Source organism: Herpailurus yagouaroundi, unplaced genomic scaffold, assembly GCF_014898765.1.
Source record: "Herpailurus yagouaroundi ecotype Mexico unplaced genomic scaffold, PumYag 164, whole genome shotgun sequence".
Taxonomy (NCBI): domain Eukaryota; kingdom Metazoa; phylum Chordata; class Mammalia; order Carnivora; family Felidae; genus Herpailurus; species Herpailurus yagouaroundi.
The window spans coordinates 13,468,738-13,488,781 of NW_024412405.1; the positions used below are offsets into that span (position 1 = coordinate 13,468,738).

Below are 20,044 nucleotides of genomic sequence, written 5' to 3' on the forward strand. Positions count from 1 at the left end.
GTGGAGTGGGGGGGGAGTGGAGTGGGGGGGGAGTGGAGTGGGGGGGGAGTGGAGTGGGGGGGGAGTGGAGTGGGGGGGGAGTGGAGTGGGGGGGGAGTGGAGTGGGGGGGGAGTGGAGTGGGGGGGGAGTGGAGTGGGGGGGGAGTGGAGTGGGGGGGGAGTGGAGTGGGGGGGAGTGGAGTGGGGAGGGGAGAAACACACAAAATTCATTAAAAACTTAAAAAGACCAAGAGAAAAGGAGCATGTTTTCCAAAGACACAGTTGTTATGAGTGAGGCGTAAAGTAAAAGTCTACAAAGGAAATGTGGAGATTTTTTTTTCTTTTCTTTTTTTTTTTTTTTAAAGTAGGCTCCAAGCCCAGCCCAACCCAGGGCCTGAACTCACACTCTGAGATCAAGACCTGAGCTAAGATCAAGACCCAGTCGCTCAACCAACTGAGCCACTCAGGCACCCCACTATCATGGAGCCTTAAAGACAAACTCTGTCCTTTTTCTGAGCTCAGGCTTATGAAGAAGACAGCTTTAAAATTCTAGGACCATTTAAGACCTTTCAAAGAACCAAAGCACTTGGAGAACACGAGCTCTCAACTGACGTCAAGCCCAGCTTCAGGGGAAATTAGATCTTAAACGAGTTTCATTTCACAAGGTAAGAAAATGAAATGTTTAACCACCTAAGGATGGACCGTAAGAAACACCTAAGTCGGTCTGAGCTAACACAGGCAATATTGCCCCCAGTAAAAAAACCTCTGGTCTATTAGGACGTGCCAACTGGTTCTTAAAAAATTTAGAAGTCTTCTATTTTCAACAAATGAAAAATGTGTGGTCTAGAAAACAACAGAGTTCTTTCAGTCTTCTCTCTTCCATTGTCAACTCGATGTAGTTTGGCCCAGTTTCGTTCAGTGAGATTTATGTAAGTAACCCCCCCCCCACACACACACACACAATACTGACATTTCCTGATCTCCATAAATAGTAGATCATGTGTAAACCCCAGCATGCTTCTTCACGCTCCTCACGTGTTTTGTTTTGTTTTGTTCTTTTAAGTACTTATTAGGTAACAAACTACTGCATCTGATCAGTTTGGGGGTTCTTTTTTATTTAAGGTGAAAAGTTCCTTTTCTCAAAGAGTTTACCATCTGCCCCAGCAATTAACAAACACTAATCATGAGAAGTTACACAATCCATCAGCAAAGATGTCAACGCAGAGTCCCAGCTCCCAAAAACGGGAGGAAAAAAGCCTTTAATATCATCTAGACCAAACATCTCATTTTGCGGATAAGCAAACTGAGTCTCAGCAGGGACAGAAAGGAGCTAATTAGGGAGAAAGGAAGATTGGAGCCCATGGTTCAAGTCTAATTAGAGGTGCAGATAACAAGCTGTGGTGAAAGAGAGGGCCCCCAGCAAGAGCCCCGAGGGCCCGGGATGGTTGGTGGGATGGAGAGAAGGTGTCAGAAGGGAGGCTGGGAGGTGTTTAGAATGGGGAAAGCACCAGAGCAGCTCAGAGGTGAGAAAGTGGCGACCTTCCCTTTGGGAGCCGTGGGAGAGGTGAGGCTAAGGGCAGGGAAGGGGGACAGTATTGGGGATCATGAAGGCTGGGTTCCAATCCCGGTCTTGTCATAATGCGTACAAAAATGGGGGAAATGACCAGAAGCTCTTCAAGAGGCCACCACCATCCACCACCCCTCAGATTCGGGAGTCAGAGGACAGAACGTAGGTGTGGGCAGTGGGTAACACGCATCGGGCATCTGCTGGGTCCACACAGCTCCAGGTGTAGGACCGGGTGATAAACACGAACACAGGAGGCCCTGCCCCACGGAGCTCCCCTTCTACATGTTGGAGCCCCAAACAAGCTTCCTTGGTGTCAACAAGGAAGAGCAGGTGTGGCAGGAGATGCTAATACGGAAGGTGAACCGCCAAGGACAGCGGTGGAGAACCAGGGGCCGTAGCCCCAGCTCGCCCAGCCTCCCCAAACTCACGAGGCCACTTTATCCTCAGGCATTTTGGAGCTCTACAGGCTTCTGAGGGAAAGTGGTGACAAGACACAAACACACAGAAGGCCCAATGATGGGACCCTGCGATAGCTGTGGCCGACACCGAATTCCTTCTGCCACAACCAGCTCCAGGCTCTGCTTCCAGAAGGTTCCCACCACCGCCGGCCTCCCCGCACCTGGCCACTCCTGCCAACTCAACCCAGACCAGGGGGCTTCTGGTCTTGTGAGCATCTTCCCCACGTGTTTTTACCAGGGCTGCTCAAAACAGCAAAAATAAAAAAAAACAAAAAAACAAAAAAACAAAAAAAAAAACGGCTTCCTTTTATATTCCCTGATCTCAATGCTTCCTAGAGTGACCTTGCTAACGAAAACAAACTGAATAAACACTTGTAGCATGAAGCAGATGGCTTCTCCTCCAAGTGTCTGTAGGAACAGTGTTTGTTTACCAGCAGGGTCAGGAAGACAGGACATAGAAAACCTTCTCAGAGGTCTTAAGTGAGGGAGGGTGGCCCTGGCTGGGGTGGGGCGCAGGGAGAAGGGTCGTTAACCCTTTCAGATCTGCGTGAGGCACTTCATTTTGTCCCCTCTGGCTGGAAGAGAAAGTTGCGTATATCATAAACCACGGGGGAGGCTCATTGGCACAGCATTTTCCACATGAAGGTGATAAAACGCTGTACAAGAATTTACTACAAATACCGCATTTGAACTTTCTACTTTGCGGAGGAAATACCGAAGTGGACCGTCCAAGCTCAAGAGCAAAGGTGGTTGGTGGGGCTACAAGCAAAGTGGAAGAAACTGGTGCTCATCACGGAGGCTTTTCAAAAGGCTCTTACATGACTTTTTTAAAGGCTAGATATCACAATAGAGACAACCATGCGGACGAGGGTTTGGTTATCTGTGCTCAGAAGTACTTAGGGCATTTATTACTGAAAATGAGGACTTGGGGGACACCTGGGTGGCTCAGTCAGTAAAAGTGTCCGACCCTGGATTTCGGCTCAGGGTTCACGGGATTAAGCCCTGCCTCAGGCTCTGCACTCACAGCACAGAGCCTGCTTGGGATTCTCTCCCTCCTCTGTCTCTCAAAATAAACTTCAGAACCATAAGATACAATGATGACTCTGCCTGCATTGTACTCTAAAACAAAAACAAGAAAAGGCCCGGGAAATTCAATCCCCAAGGAAATACACGGTTCGTACAAGAACATTAGCAAAGGAAACCACAGGGACCTCTGGCCCCGTGCCCTGCTCATCTGTGTGGCAAATGTGAGTGAGAAATGAGAATACATTCCTCTCGGGGCGCCCAATCAAAGGAGGGATCACACATGGGCGAGGGAGATCCTTCCAGGGCCAGACACCCAGCCTTGATGAATTCACAGCAAGAAGCTGTGGAGGCAGGTTTTCCAGCAGTTATGGAAGGCTGCATCTTTTGCAATCCCATGTGGCTGTGATTCCATCCTGAGGACTAAGACTAAGTCACCACCGCCAGCCTGATGCCTTCCAGCTGCGTGAAGGCCCGGCCGTTTCTGTGCTTAAAGAACACAAGGTAGCAATTTAGAATCAGTTCCGTCAATAAAAACGCTGATATCTGCCTTTCTAAGGGCAGTTACAGAAAACATCTGGTTGAGAAGGAACATTCTGGCCCAACTAGGAAAATCAAAGTATGAATGGATGGGGCATGTGAAAAAACTAACAATGACATCAATTCTACTTGTAAAATAAACTCACTCTAACATTCGGTCAGCAAACATTTTAACATGCCAGGCGCTGGGAACGGGACACAAAGGCAAAGGCACCACTCCCGACACTTGTATTAAGTGCTTAGCATGTGCCGAGCTGTTACAAATAGCGTCTGGAACAATTCTGTTGTTATCATAGTATGAGACAGGGTTTATCACTAGCCTCATTTTACAAAGGAGAAAGCAGAGATAGAGAGGTTATCTCGTCCAAGGTGATCAAGAAGTCAGTAAAAAAGGCTGAAATTTGAACCCAAGAAGCCCAGCTCCACCCTGATGGGTGTATAAGTAAAGAGGACAAAGGGAGGGAAGAAAAAGCTGCAGTCTCAGTCTCAGAAGTTAGTGTCTGGGTAAAACTGATGGGGTCTTTAAGGGTGCATAGGAGTTTATCAGGGAAGAAAGGAGAAAAGTTCTTTCCAGACAGAAGGATTATAAATGCAAAGCACAGACATTAGCACTTATCAAGTAAAATACTTTTTAAAGATGAAAACAAACTCCACTCCTATTTCTTAGGCAGGGAGATCCCATAGAGCTCCTAGAAAAACAACAGCTAGCAACAGTCTTAAAACATGTTTTGGTTTAGGGCACCTGAAGAAATGCAGTTGAATACAGTACAGTACTCCCTGTAGTTCATGCACACAACAGCAATAGCTGATAGCTCGTCAGTCCAAACCACACACGGGAACACGACTTAACAGAATGTGTTGCCAGAGATTTGGGCTCCCAAGTCCTTGGCACAGTACCAACAGGAAACCCTGAAACTAAATACCTCACCAAACCAGTCTGGCAACAAAGAGAAAAAAAGCTGGAAAGGAGGAGGGAGTACATGTTCCAGAAGGCCAAATTCTAACAGGCTGGCAGGTGCACTCCTCATTTATTTTTACAGTTTCAACAGACGAGCAATGGCTTTGTTCACCAGAATACGGACACGTTCCCAAGACTTTGAAAGACAGGAATTTCCCCAACAACAAAATAAGAGCTGTGCAATGAATTGGCAGTTCTAAACATGGCTATTCAGGAGGTTTGTCTTTCCCTGAGACACTTCATGGTAATTCACATTCTCTGAACAATATTAAGATGAATAGAATTTAGTGAATCATATCACATAAATGATTAAATGATAGGTTACAGATGTTAATGTCATGAAGTTCCAGTCCCTCCAGCCAACAGGAACAACAGACGGATCGTCTCCACTTTAAAGACAGGTTATATTCCCAAAGTTTTGTTGTTAAGTTGGCTGTTTAGAGCAGTTTTCTTCCCCACCAACAATGCTACACGCGGTGGACGGTACGTAAGACAGAACACAGAAAACCAAATCCAAACTGGGCTTCTAGGTAGGTCTAAGGACCCCCACCCACATAAGGCATAAGGATTATGGAGGGAGGCACAGTCCAACTTCTGGAGAGCCGGACATATTCCTCTCACTCGGCCTGCCTTGCGCACGAGAAACCCTCCACCTGCGCGTAACTGCTGCTACTTCCCTAACCTCCAGCAGGAGCTGTATTTAAGGAGGAGGTTGCGGAGGAGGAGAAGGCAGGGGCTCAAGGAGAAGAAAAAAAACAAAAGTCACAGAATCGTGGGGGTGAGGGTGTGAGAGCCAGGGTGCAGGGCTCCCACTGATGCAAGAGGCAAAGGCTGCGGATTCTTCCTTCTCTGAGCGGCCCCCAGACACCCCTCAGGCACCCCTATTTTCCTCCCCTGGATGGTGGGCCTCTGAAATTCCAGGGCTGTAGCCTGGTGGGTCTGGATCAGGGTTTTTCTACACCCCCTACACTTCCCACTCTTGAACACAGTCGTCCACTTCCCTACAGACATAAAAACACGTGTGTGGCTCTGATGGTTTTCTCAGGCTTTTTCTTGCCCATACACTAGAGAAGGGGCACACGCACGTGCACGCACCAAGGAGAGAGAATACGTGTAGAGACGCATCCACAAGACTACAATTCTATCCAGTTCATACACAGAGCATGTGTGTATTACATACATATATATATTTGTATAGGAAAGACCGTACGATTCAAGTGAACTGCGCACTGAGACCGCTACGTAGGCAGAGCACGTGTGAATGTAAAAGCTGGACAGCTCAAAACCAGAACGGGTCAGAGGAACGTGCTGCAGGTGGAGAGGGAGGTGTGGACCCTTGTCCTGCCACCTCACATCACTGAGAACGGGGAGAAGATGAACCTCCCAGTGCTGAAGCCCGCCCACACTCTGGAGTTCATGGAGACACCCCAACTTACTGGAACTTCAAATGCCTCCTGGGTGTCGTCCAGCATCTGGATTTTAATGGACATGAGTTTTCCTGAAGGTGTGGGGGGCGGCTTCTGTCCATGTTCCAAGGTACTGATCCCCGAATTCTCCGGGGCCCCCAGTCGCGATCCTGGACTTGGCCTCTGCTCTATTTCTCCCATGGTGAAAGCAGATTATATAATATCTGCAGAAAGCAGTGAGAAGGAAAAATACATCAGAAGAGGACACTCATTTCAAGCACCTAAGGGGACATCTGTGGTCTCCGACCCTTCCTGGGATCCCTGGAACCACAGCTCGGTGGGCTCTCTGTCCCCTGCACAGCAATCACACGTGGGGAAGCTTCATGCATTCACAAACAATAAGGTCACCTTCAACCAACCAAGGCATGCAAATAGTTGTGCATATTTTAACATATTTTATAGTTTTACAGTCAGCTCTTATTCATACCATAGATTCAGTTGTTTTCAACATATTATCAGTGTCTGCAGCGAGCAAGGCACCACTTTTTACACATCTTGAGTCTGGACAGGAGATGATAAACAGTGCCTAAACCATGCCATTAGCAACCATTAATTACCTTTTATGGACACACCAACATACTAAGTAATGTGGGTATTACACAGATAAACAGATAAAACACATGGTGGCTCTCAAGTAATAATCTGTCGAAGCTAAACATGCATTCACACAGGGGTCTTTCTCCTAACTCATTTCTTTCCTGCCATCCCCCTCATCGTTCCCCTTTTCCAGAAAAACCATTCTACATATAGTAGTATCAACGACAACGACATTATTTCCCTAAAAACAAAACCCAATCCTCTTTACAAATAGCCGGCTCTTCTCCCGTCATACCCACGCCACCCTCCCCCACGCCACGCCACGGTCTTGCCCCCAGGTCTTCACATGCATGGCTCGCTCTGGATGAGTGCTTTGCACTCCTCCTCCATCCAGAAACTTCTAGTCTAGCTTTCTGGAACTCAGTGCCAGTATCACATCCCCAACACCTGGGCAGGACTCAGGTACCGTATCCTCCTCGGTGTCCACGACTCTGTCAAGCGTCAGCATGGTGTTCAGTCTTATGTGCCTCTGCCTGATTACGTCCCCCATAACCTCATGACCACCCTAAAGCCGGAATCAAATCTTAGGTATCTTTGGATCTCAGCACCTACCTAGACACAGTGCGGGGTATAGAAAGTTCAACAATGACTGCTTGTTGACTGGCCCTGTCTGGACGTGAAGGGTCATGGAGCACAACGGGGTGCTTCCATCATGGAGAAGGCAGGAATGGTCCTCAATCTGGTCTCTAATGTCAGGGAATACTTGGAAGGAGACAAGTACACAGAAGAAGAAGACACTGCAGGTAAATGGAACGGCCCCAACAAAGCTATGGGACAGAAATGGGGAGGCAGATACGAAGAAGAGTAGGAATTAATGCTGGAAATGCGCTTGGAAAACAGGGTGGAACAAACTAGAAGGACTTCAGACACCTTGCTGACAAATACGGTCTTTCCCTGCAGTCAGCGGGGAGCCACTGGAGAAGAAGGACATAAGAAAAGCAGAATTTTAGAAAAATGCATCTGAAGAAGATCTGTTCTACAGGCTGGAAAAAGATGGACGGCGGGGGCTGGGCAGGGGGTTATTCGGTGACAAAGCTACAGCAACAATCTGTGCCCAAGGGGATAACTTAGACAGTGGTGACAGAAGGGAAAACATGAAGCCATAAAACCCACTGTTCTGGAAAAATTACCCCGATGTTGTTAACAGTAAGCTGCCCAGAGGAGGATATAAAAGTAGAACAATGACCAGAAAATGTTCTATCAGGGCAGAAGGGAGGGAAGGTGTGAGTTTCACTGGGGGCACCGTTCAGGGTTACAAAAGGCCAGCCAGGGACGTAAGGGGGAGGTGGAGCTGGGTTTGGACTGAGAGTTCAAGTCCATCTTACTGTGTAAGCAAAAGCCACAATGAAAGCAAATGGCGGAAGGTGGAGGGGAGGAGCCAACAAAGTAAAAACAACCGATGGCCCCATCACGAGGGTGGTCATGGGCTGAATACTGCTCCTCCAAAAATCTTACCCCCAGTATCTCAGAGTGTGACTGTATTTGAAGAAAGGGTCTTAAGAGAGGTGATTAATTTAAAATAAGGCCATTAAGATGAACCATAATCCAGTGTGACTGGTACCCTTATAAAAAGGGGAAAACTGGACACAGACACCAGGGATGCTCGAGCACAGAGGAGAGGCCGTGTGAGGGCACTTGGAGAACGCGGCCATCTGCCAGGCCAGGAGAAAGCCCTCAGGAGACCCCGACCCTGCCAACACACCGGTCTGGACTCCCAGCCTCCGGAACTGTGAGGAAACACACTTGTGCTGTTTCACCCCCACCCCTAACCTGTGGTAGTTTGTTACAGCCGCCCTAACAAACTATACAAGGGTTCATGCAGAACCCGGAAAGAGGCACAGAAAGAACCACCTGGGGCACCAAGTGACTGCAACAGCTGCAGAAAGGGCACTGAGGGGGGGTCACCTGTGGTGTGAGGTACAGACCTGAGTGCCGTGTCTTACACATTTGAGATCACGTCACCCTTCAGCTCTTTTGTTCAGGAAAAACCATCCAGTTTGTAAATCTTATTTGGTAGGCTCTTCTCACCCAACTCCTGCTCATCCTCCTCTCGAAGAGTTGGGCCCCTAGAAGCTTCCAACAATATTCCATATGGAAGCCCCTCCCCCCCTTCCTCACAGCAAAACCTGTGACACTCTCACTGTGACACCAAAGGCTGTCCTGGAGGTCAGCAAATCAGACACTATGGAGTCACCTCAACAACCTGGTCATTGACTCAAACCACCCTGGCCTCAAGAGATGTGTCCTTTGGACAGAGAAAGGGTCTGAAGACCACCTCCGAAATACCACTTACTAATTATTTTTCTACAAACTCTCTACCGAAGTCTAAGAGTATTCTTTGTTTCTCTACAGTCCTTCAAGGTTGGGTTCTGTGGCAAGGCAATACCAGTTAAGGACGGACTTTTCTTTTTTGAATGCCCATGTAGGACTTCACAGATCTGTTCTGGAAGTACCTTTCCAATTTCTGCCCCAAGTAAGCTTTCCTTAAGACCCAAATTCTAATTTGTTTATTGTGTGATCTGTGCTTTGCTTAATTCATCTATCAGTCTTGAGACATCTGACTGGACCAAGTTCATCTATAATGCCTAAGCACAGGGCCTTATACCAAATGGAAACAGGTCGTCTGCTTGTTCAAGGAATCAGATGTGGGTGTATATATCTAATTAGTTATGAAATGAGTTATGTTGAAAACAATCTTCACAAACCAGGCAAAATTATTTTCGTATGTTTTCTGGTTGGGGTCTCATGGTTAAAAATGAATACAACCTCCAGAAACAACCGTGACATCAGCCCCATTAGCCTTCCCCATTCCCAGATTCCTCTCTGTACTTTTTCCTACTCTGGTCTTGATCCCTCCTTGCCTCTCGAAGCATCCTCTGCTGCCTGCCTCACTTCCCTGCACTCAGTCCATCAAGATGGACAGGCCCTGTGCTCAATCACTCATGCTGGGCCTGGCCCCCTAACCCCCTACTGCAGAGTCAGGGAGATGTGGCTCAGATGCCCAGGCATGGAGGTGAGGACAGGGAGGAAGGGGCCCATTCTCCCACGTCACCCCACCTCAAAGGTGCTGGGGTCCCTCCTTGCAAAAGCACTTCCTCTCTGTCCAGCCTGAGCAAAGGGCAAGGCCCCTCATCCCCTAAAACTAAATCCTCTCTCCCCCTCGGGCTCAAGATCCCCAGATGAATATGTATGGTCAACTTAAAAAATTAAATTCAGTTAGTTATTAACATATATTTAGTACCTTAAATTCCCTTTTCCTCACTCTTCACAATGACCTCACGCCTGTATTATTTCCACTTCTGGTTACTGACATTTCAACAACGTAGTCATGCTTTCTGTTTTCCTAGCTGCATGAAGACTATTGCTGTACATGGAAAGTCCTGCTGAATTCAAATATAAATCCAGCCAAGTGGTCTGAATGGAGCATCCGAGGAATGTCACGGGAATATCCGAGGAACGCTGGCAACTCATAAATGGGTGAGCACGCTGATGCTAGCTATCAGAATCGGGGAGTCCGGTAACACGACACAGCCTTCTAGGTGAACATGTCCGGCAAACGTAAAAGCCTTTTGTTTATACAGATCAATCTGCGCTCTATTTGGGCTTTACCCCCCTGGCTTCTGCATTCCTTAAGGAATGGCCAAAGGAAAGGAAATTAACGTCTCTGTCCTTGTGATATATGATTAACTTAGCATGATCGCTCCAGACCTACAAGCAAAAAGCTGCTTGAGAAACGACTTTATTCATTAGCTCTATTTGAAAAGCTAGTTAAAAGGAAACAAGAACGACAACAAACACAGCAGTAAAATTGTTAACTGGCAGAGAAAAGATGAAAAAACTAGAGTTGCCCCGGCTTCAAGACTTCCTCTTGGAATGCACCCGAAAGCAAGCAGCAGGACACATGCAAATGCCAACTCCATCCCGGAGGGACTGAAGGACATTTGCAACTCCAAACCACAAACGGGGGGGGGGGGGGGGGGGGGTCAAGAGCTGCCAAACTGCCCTCAAGGTCAGACAGAGGAGAAGGAAAATGCTTGCAGAGGCTACCCACGCCTGCAGAGCTGTGTACCCTGGACAAGTATGGCATCCTGAGCAACGACAAAGCTAGCGAGAACTTTCTGGGCACAAGGGGGAGAGATGTGCAGGTTAGCACAGACAGCCACCCTGGACACCGCGGTGGGAGATCTCCTAAAGGTGGAGTGGACAGAAAAGAGCAGAGGAAACGCACATTAGCAGGACATCACCAAGGGCACTGGGAACACGACCAGCCCAGCAAGCAGAGAAAAACAGAGGATGAAAAGATTATATATACATACATACACATACACCCTCAGGCCCCAAGAGTTCCTACTAGCATGGGACACAGCCCTGTCTCCTGGCTCTCAGGAAGCGCCTACAAATAGCTAGTTCGTAAAGAACTCACCAAACAACAAAGGACCTTTACTAAGATGTTACAAGAAAGGGGAAAAAAAGTGAAAAAGACAGGCGTCCGGGTGGCTCGGCTGGACATCCAACTTCAGTTCAGGTCATCATCTCGAGGTTTGGGAGTTCAAGCCCCACGTCAGGTTCTGCCCTTAGTGGTGCAGAGCCTGCTTGGGATTCTCTCTCCCTCTCTCTCTGCCCCTCCCCAACTCACACATGCACTCTCTCTCTCTCTCTCTCTCTCTCTGAAAATAAATAAACTTTAGAAATGAAAGGACAAAGAATTCCAACGTTTCCCAAACACGTCCTTACTTAACAAAACAATGAAATAACAGATTCCATAAACAAAAGCACAACAGGATTTATAAGAGTTCAGGGGAGCTATGGGACAAATAAGGAAATATAGCATGAGGGCAGACCTCAGGGGGATACCAGGATGAACAAAAACATCACTGCTATAAAACAGATGTCTAGGTTGCCCCCAAATTCATATGTTGAAACCAAACCCTGATGTGACGGTATAGGGGCCGGGGGTGTGTGTGTGTGGGGGGGGGGTTGGCAGGTGAGTATATGGTGAGGCTGGAGCCCTCGTGAGTGGATTCATACCCTTATGAAACGGGCTTCAGAGCCATAGTCCATCCCCTCTGCCATGCAAGGACCCAGTGGGAAGTCAGCAGTCTATGAAGCAGGTGCCTTCTGGGGCACCTGGGTGGCTCAGTTGGTCATGATATCCCAGTTTGTGAGTTTGAGCCCATGTCGGGCTCTGTGCTGACAGCTCAGCGCCTGAAGCCTGCTTTGGATTCGGTGTCTCCCTCTCTCTCTCCCCTCCCCCACTCACACGAGAGCACGTGCACGCTCTCCTAAAATATGCAGAAAAAAATTTGAAGCAGGTGTCTTCGTGTTGGCTTTCCCAGCCTCCAGAACTGTCAGAAATAAAGTCCTGCAGTTTATAAGCCACCCAGGCTACGGTACGGTTATAGCAGCACAAACAGACTAAAAGAATCACCAAAATGGAAGTGGCCAAAAGGAAACACACACAAGTGAAAATATGAGGGTCTTGAGAAAAGGGAGCAAAAGATTTAAAATGGAGTGAAAAGTGATAGCTGTGGAAGACAGAGGACATCCAGCTCATCCACAGTCAACATCCCTGAAGAAAAAAAAGAAACATCAAATAATGGAACATGAAAACAAACAAAAGAGAAAGGTCTAATTCAGGAAAACATTCCAGAAACAAAAGGGGACTCTCCATAGTAAATGAACGTCTATTCCAGAGACAACAGGATGATCAACACCAAGACATCTGTATCATCGCTGATCTTCACAAATTAAGAAGGAATCACTCGGGGGCACCTGGGTGGCTCAGCCAGTTCGGCATCTGACTCTTGACTTTGGTTCAGGTTCTGATCTCTTCATGATTAGCCCCGAATCAGGCACTGTGCTGACAGTGTGGAGCCTGCTTGGGATTCTGTCTCCTTCTCTCCCCTCCTCCCTCACTAGGGTTCTCTCTCTCAAAATAAATAAGTAAACTTACAAAAAAAAATTTTTTTTTAAGGAATCATTTGGGCACATATGCACAAAGTTCAAACAAAACACAAAGGGTCAAAGTTCAGGCTTGCAAACAGCAACATTTAATGCTTACATTGTCAAAACGATCCTGAAATAAATAAAAGGAATCAAAACCTTAAAGCCAAATTTTCATCCAATAGAAGAGCCAAACACTATTTTTTTTAAGGCTTATTTTACTTATTTTGAGACAGAGACAGCAAGCGTGGGAGAGGGGCAGAGAGAGAAGGAAGAAAGAATCCCAAGCAGGGTCCACACAGCACAGAGCCCAACTCGGAGTCGCATTCCATGAACCGTGAGATCAGGACCTGAGCCGAAATCAAGAGTCGGACGCCCAAACAACTGGGCACCCAGGCGTTCCGAACCAAACTAAATTCTAAGTAGTCAAGAACTCAAAATATTATTGCCCAAGCCCTTCCAGAAGAAACTACTGGAAGGCTAGGCATCAGCAAAACAAGGGGCGAACGTGGTGAAACACTGGAAAGGATTACTGGTAAACTTTAAATCCAGGTATACCCTTAACAGGAAGACTACAATAGTCGCAGAATATGGTTAACTCCTGACAACGCAGAAATACGAAGAAACTGGCAGAAGAAAGGGCCGCGATGTTTGAGAGGCATGGGAAATTAACTGTTAGCACAGGCTTTAAAACAGATAAAAGAAAATTTAAATCTCCAAAGGTATGCAAATGGTTAATAAGCACACAGAAGGATGTCCAACACCGTTAGTCATTAGGAAATGCAAAGGACATGGACTAGGAGACAGTGAATTTGGATATTTCACATCCACTGTGATGGACGGTAACAAATGTTACAGAGTGTGGATAAGCTGGAATTCTCCTACATTGCTGGTGGGAATATAAAAAGGTGCAGACACTTTGGAGAATATTTTGGTAATTTCTTTAAAATTTAATCAAAAATTCTGCATGCAAGCCAGCAACTGGGCTCCCCTAGGGAAGCCTAGGCGTCCTCCTCAAGGGGCAGGAAAACGGAAGTCCACATACAGACTTGTACATATGCTAATGTTCGTAGCTGAATGAGCCAGCAGGTGGAAAAGAAACAAGTGCTCCCAAGATGGTGAATGGATAAGCAACAAGCAACGTGGTGTATCTAAACAGGGGACTGTTATTCACCAACAATACAGGACATGCACACATATGCTACAACGTGGATGAACCTCAAAAAACATTTTAAGTGAAAGAAGCCAGATGCAAAAGATTACATAACAAATGACCCTTTTTGTAGGAAACATCCAGAAGAGGCAAATCTAGAGAGTGGTTTCCTGGAGCTCTGGAGAGGGGCTGGGCTGGCAGCAAAGGACCTGAGCGATGGAGATTTTGGGGGGGAGGGGGGAGGAGGTGCTGGAAATGTTCTGAAACTAAATTGTGGTGACAGTCACACAACTCTGTAAATGTACGAAAAACCTGTGAGTTGCACACTGAAAACACATCAGTTATGTTGTGTAAATTATACCTCAATAAACAGCATAAAAAATGTGCACAACTTGTAATGAGCAATGGCTGATTTATGGAATTGTTGAATCACTATATAGTACACCAGAAACTAATATAATGCCGTATGTTAACTGGAATTTAAAACTTTTTAAAGAGGTGTGTGCATCCACACAAATATCCTTGGGAACACACAGAACCTCTCTGGAAGGACAGAGTAGTGACTGGTAGGAGAGCAGGCTCCTGGTTAAGGACAGGACTGAAAGGGATATTACCCATTCAGAAATACACAATTTTAGAGGCTCCTGGATGGCTCAGTCAGTTAAGCGTCCAACTCTCGGTTTCAGTTCAGGTCGTGGTCATGGTTCGTGGGTTTGAGCCCCACGTCGGGCTTTGCACTGACGGTGTGGAGCCTGCTTGGGATTCTCTCCCCCCCCAACCCTCCCCCACTCACACTCGTGCCCTCTCTCCCTCTCTCAAAAAAAAAAAAAAAGGAATAGAAAATTTTAAAAATTCCATCTACTAGGAGGACATCATCCTCACTCTCCTGGCCCTATTTAGAGCATGAAACCCAACGAGAAGACATCACTGTCAAGAAGGGTCACAATTCTCAAATCAAAACAGGATGACCAAGAGGAATTTTTTTCAAGAGTTTCTCCTTCCAGTTTTACATAGAAGCCACTTAAAAATGCTGGGTTAGGGGGTGCCTGGGTGGCTCAGTCAGTTAGGCGTCCAACTTCAGCTCGGGTCACGATCTCACAGCTCATGAGTTTGAGCCCCACGTCGGGCTCTGTGCTGACAGCTCAGAGCCTGGGACCCTGCTTTGGATTCTGTGTCTCCCTCTCTCTCCACTCCCCCCCCCCCACTCATGCTCTGTCTCTCGCTCTCAAAAATAAATAAACATAAAAAAAAATTTTTTTAAATGCTGGGTTAGGGCAAACTCACAGAAAACTGTTACTGAAAGGGAGGAGCCCAAGACGTGGATCCTAGAGCCCCCAAAGTACTTCTGCACACCTGCCACTGTGTGGGGACCAAAAGCAGCTGGAGACACTCGGGAGCACAGAGGGCACAGGGTGCATAACCCGGGCTCCGCTGGGTAACAAAGCCACCTTGTGCTCAGTCCCCGGGAAGCCACCAGCCAGGAGGGAAGGAGGGGCCACCCCAGAAAGGCTGGCGGCCAGGAGCAACTCAGGAACACAGTCGGCCAAGTTTGGCTTTTCACAGGGGCTTAGATAAGGGGTTTTGAGAAAAGTTCAAAAAACAGCTATCTATTCCAATAGATTTGCTCACTTCAAAAAAAAAAAAGCGTGTAAGCAAAAGAAACAACTGTGGATCAGCTGTTTTACATCAACCAGAGACTTCAAACAGGAGAGAGACTGCTTGGCCTTGTTTGATCATCTGGGAGGAGAGCAGGACATTAACCGGCTCCAAGCTGGGGGCCCCCCACCCCGATCCACCAGCGCGGTCAGGAAAACAGAACAAAGCCACGTCAACTACATAAATGTGATTTCTTCGCCGTCTTTCCTCTCCATCCTAGTAAAAAGTAATAAATTAAACAGGCTATCTTAAATACCTTTAAGTCTCCAGAAGGTACTTCAAGGAAAACGCAGAGCAGTTTTCTCATTTCATAGACGTTATTTCAAAAGTCTGGTTTTAACCTATCCCTTTTTACTCCAAAACCTGAGCCTGATCAATGCCACGTTAAATGTGACCATTCCTAGCCAGGCGGTTCACGATCCTCCCTCATTTCTCTAGGTGTGAATAAACATTTCCAATCCAGCTGGCCCCTGCGGGTCCGCACGGCTACGTCCTCCTGACACTGAGCTGTTGCTGCTTGGTTACTTCCTTCTCAAATATCGCCCTCTTGACCTGGCTCCAATGTCACCTCCTCCAGAAATCCTTCCCTGATATACTCTTTCAGGGGGAAAAAAGGAGCCTCACTTTCTTCTCTCCGGGTTTTGCTTGTATTTCACTTGCTTTCCAGGCCTTTCTCCCCTTTGCCTGCGTTGCCAACTAGGTTACAAGTACAGAGGGGCTGCGTTACCTGGAGGGGAGACAGGCTCTTCCCGTCTCAGTTCAAGAGACCTCTCTGCCTCAGGGACTGTGAGAACTTCAGCCGGCGCATGCGCACATGTCCCTTCTAGATGACTACCCGGAAAACGCAAAGCCTACCGTTTACTGCAGAGGGGCTTTTAAACCCGGTTGCAAATCAGCAGCAGCAGCAGCATCACCTGGGAGCTTGTAAGAAATGCAAATTCTGGGCCGCGTGGGTGGCTCATTCGGTTAAGTGTCCCACTTCCGCTCAGATCATGATTTCACGGTCCGTGGGTTCAAGCACCGTGGAGGGCTCTGTGCTGACAGCTCAGAGCCAGATTCTGTGTCTGCCTCTGTTCCGCTCATGCTGTCTCTCTAACTCTCTCAAAAATAAACATTAATTTTTTTTTTTTTAAGAAATGCAAATCTATCCCAGCACTGGTCCACTGAATCCTAAAGGCTTGGGTGCCTTCCAGGGGATTCTCATGCGGGCTCTGGCCTGAGAACCACCGCTCCACCTCCCAAGGTCCCAATCAGGATCAGCTAAAATAAGTAAATTCACCTAACAACAAACTGACAGTAACTTCACCAAGAAAACACCTGTCGACCGCGTGTCACAGGTGCACCTGCCTTAATGAGCGCCTGATTTTTTCAGTAGCTCTTGACACTTGGCATTTCTTTTCCAATCAACTTTTCACGTATTTAAGACACTGCAACACTTCGTTTGCATTTTCACTGATTTGGTAGCACAGGTTTCCAGCATTAATTAGATAGGCAAAGACAAAAGCCCGTAGAAAGGAAGTGGAAGTAAAAGGTGCTGGGAACAGAAGTCTCTTTTTACCCTGGGGTGGGGGAGGGGTGCGGAAAATCAAGAAGGGGGCGGATCTCTAATTAGTCCCGTGTCAATGACGTCAATTTCTTGATGACTTTGAGGGTACAAAATTAAACGTGAGCTCCCCTCCATGCTACCTCTAACGCAAAGGCCAGGGTAAATAAAATGTCAGGAGAAAGGCGGTCTTCTTGAAGAGAAACAAAACAAACAAACAAACAAAAAAAACAGGGTGCAGCCTCTTTCAATCCCCACAGGTGATGCAGCTGCAAATGTCAACAGAGACTGTACTTTGTGGGCTGCCGTCAAGCTCGCTCTACTTACAACACATCATTCTCGTCCACTTACTACAGAAGGTCCTCTTTCTTTGTCTCCAGCTGACACTGGTCAGCCTCTCCAAATATTTGTGGAAAACACCTGACCCTTGCCTAGCCCAGAGTGAGGGTGCAGTGTATTATTACAGGATCTGCTTACTCAACGTCTCTGAAAATCACATTACTTTTCACACTATCATTCCCGTGTCACGATCATTGGGATCCTCACCGTTGAAGGCACTTATAAGGATCTAGTATGTTTCAGCAACTACACTCAGCACGACAGGGGACCCGAAGCCACGATACGGCACCGTACGGTTGGTCTTCATGGGATGTATTACCCATCAGGCAATAGAAAACAGGTACTCAGCGGTGAGGGTTGAAGGCAACGTGTTTGCTTCTGACCATAGGTATTATGTCAACTTTAAAAGCTACAGAAAGGTGTGGATAAGACACGCATTCTAGGCGGAGTTCATTCTGGCATTCAATAAAAGTGCTTGCCATGTGCCGGGGGCCCTGCCAAAAGTGGGTACTGACAGAGGCAAGATGATAGTGAAAAGAAAAGGAGATGAGCAGGTGTGAGGCAGATCCCAGTCGGCCTGAGGTAGGTCAAGGTGTAAGAAGTTCATCTGTGGATCAGAATGAGGCACTAGGGTTTTTAAGACAGGGTGAGACCCGGGGCAGTTTTAAGAAAATACTCGACAGTGAGATGGGGGCTATATTAGGAGACCAGTCAGGAAATATCTGTAATGCCCTGTGCAAGAAAGTTCGTGACAGCGAGACTAGAGGGTAAGGAGGCGTATTTCAGGAATACTTTGGCATTAGGAATCTGTACAAATGGATGACAAATTAGAGGCAGGGAAGAAGATGGTAACAGGGGAAATCGAGAGCTCAGCTGCAAGTGGAGACGGAACAAGGGAAGGCCAAGAGGCCCAGCTGTGGCTGCCTGAGGGTGACTGCCGAGCATGGAGAAGCTAGCATGGCCAGCAATATTCTGAAGGGGACTGCTTCCATTTTCCTCAACGCTCACCATTCCTCAGCTCCCACTACCTCCTCTCAAAGGCTTCCTCCAAAGTTCCACTCTGGTAAGCTGAGTAGAGGGGCCTGAGGTTCAGGAAAAGGAAGAAGTCACCTGCACACGAGTCAGAGGTGACCCCGTGACAGCGGGTGGTAGGTATCAGAGAGGATGGGAAACGCACAAGAAGAAATAACCAAGATGGTAGCCCGGAGTGAAGGCCACGGTCAAGGGTGGGAAGAGGAGAGGACTTGGCGAAGGAATCCCAAGTTCTCGGAGTTGGAAGGGCTTCTGATGAACATTTAGGACAACCTTCTTCCTGATGGGTGAATCCCATATTTTTAAAAGAGCTGAGTCTGAAAATCCATTCTAAAATCACAGCAGAAAGCCAAGGAGGCAAGCGTATCAAGAACCAGAGGCTAAACCACAATGCTGGGTGTTGTCAGGGCAACACGGAAAATAAGGATTAAGAGAAGTTCATTCAGGGGCGCCTGGCTGGCTGAGTCGGTACAGCATGCGACTTTCGATCTCAGGGTGGTGATTCGAGCCCCACGTTTGGGTGCAGAGATTGCTTTTAAAAAATTTATTTTAAAGAAGCTCATTTGTTAGATCTGGTATGATCAGGTAGTCTGGTATGAAGAGAAAAAATATCAACTGAGAAATGGAGGAAGAAGCCAGACTGATTCTTAGTAATTGAGATAGCAAATGTATTAATCCGTTTTTTTACTAGACTTTTTTTTAGAGCTTTATGTTTCCAAGAAAATATAGAGGGCTCGTAAATACCCTCTCTCCTCACAGTTTCCGATTATTAACATCTGCATTACTGTGAAAAATATTTGCATTTGTATTTGTATTTTCTGTCCACTGACGGACCAATACCGACACATTATTATTAACTCAAGTCCAGCTCAAGTGTACCTTTCGTGATGGGGGTCAAGGGCAAAATGTCATGCATCCACGATTATAATATCTCACAGAATCATTTCTCTGCCCCCCAAGTCTCCTGTTCTCCATCTATTCATCCCTGCTCCCCTTCTCCATTGTATTCCCTGACAACCACTGGTCTATTTACTGTCCACCCTTTAGCCTTTTCCAGAAAGTCATATGGCTGGAATCATAGAATATGTAACCTTCCTGTCTGGCTTCTTTCACTAAACAATACGCATTTGAGGTTCCTCCATATTTTTTCACGGCTTGACGGCTCGTATCTTTTCACCACTGAATAATATTCCATTGTCTGCAGGCATCACGGCTTCTTTTAAAAAAAATTGTTTTAATGTTTATTTTTGAGAGATAGAGAGACAGAGCACAAGTGGGGAAGGAGCAGACAGAGAAGGAGACACAAAATCCAAAGCAGGCTCCAGGCTCTGAGCCGTCAGTACGGAGCCCAACGCGGGGCTCAAACCCACAAACCGCGAGATCATGACCTGAGCCGAAGTCAGATGCTTAAGGCACCACAGCTTCTTTGTCCATTCACTCAGTGAAGCACATCGTGGTCGCTTCCAGTTTTAAGGCTACTCTGAAATGCTTTTCAGTTACAGAAGTGGGAGGGGGTAGATGTTACTTCCAAAGGGGGCTGGCTCAGCTTGGGGTGAGAAATAACAGCAAGTCCCGCTGTTTAGCGAGCAGACGTTGCCTGCCAATTTCTGGCGCAGTCAAGCCCACACCTTGGCAGGTAATGCAGAGGGTCCTATGAGATCACTCTCCTTCACTTCATGAGAAAATGACTGGACTGAATAAATTAGAAGAAAAGGTGTTTCTGGAAAGAGGAAGAAAGAAAGAAAGAAAGAAAGAAAGAAAGAAAGAAAGAAAGAAAGAAAGAAAGAAAC

General features: G+C 47.0%; 1 protein-coding gene across 3 annotated transcripts in view; it reads right to left on the reverse strand.

Moving 5' to 3' along the window:
• FARP1 (FERM, ARH/RhoGEF and pleckstrin domain protein 1) overlaps nucleotides 1–20,044 on the reverse strand; it is a 300,031-nt gene that overhangs the window by 223,116 nt on the left and 56,871 nt on the right. For all 3 annotated transcript variants that reach the window (XM_040487211.1, XM_040487212.1, XM_040487209.1), the window contains exon 2: nucleotides 5,962–6,155. In XM_040487211.1, the coding sequence (XP_040343145.1) occupies nucleotides 5,962–6,132 (171 nt within the window). In that variant the 5' untranslated portion in view covers nucleotides 6,133–6,155. The remainder of the gene's footprint in view (nucleotides 1–5,961; nucleotides 6,156–20,044) is intronic.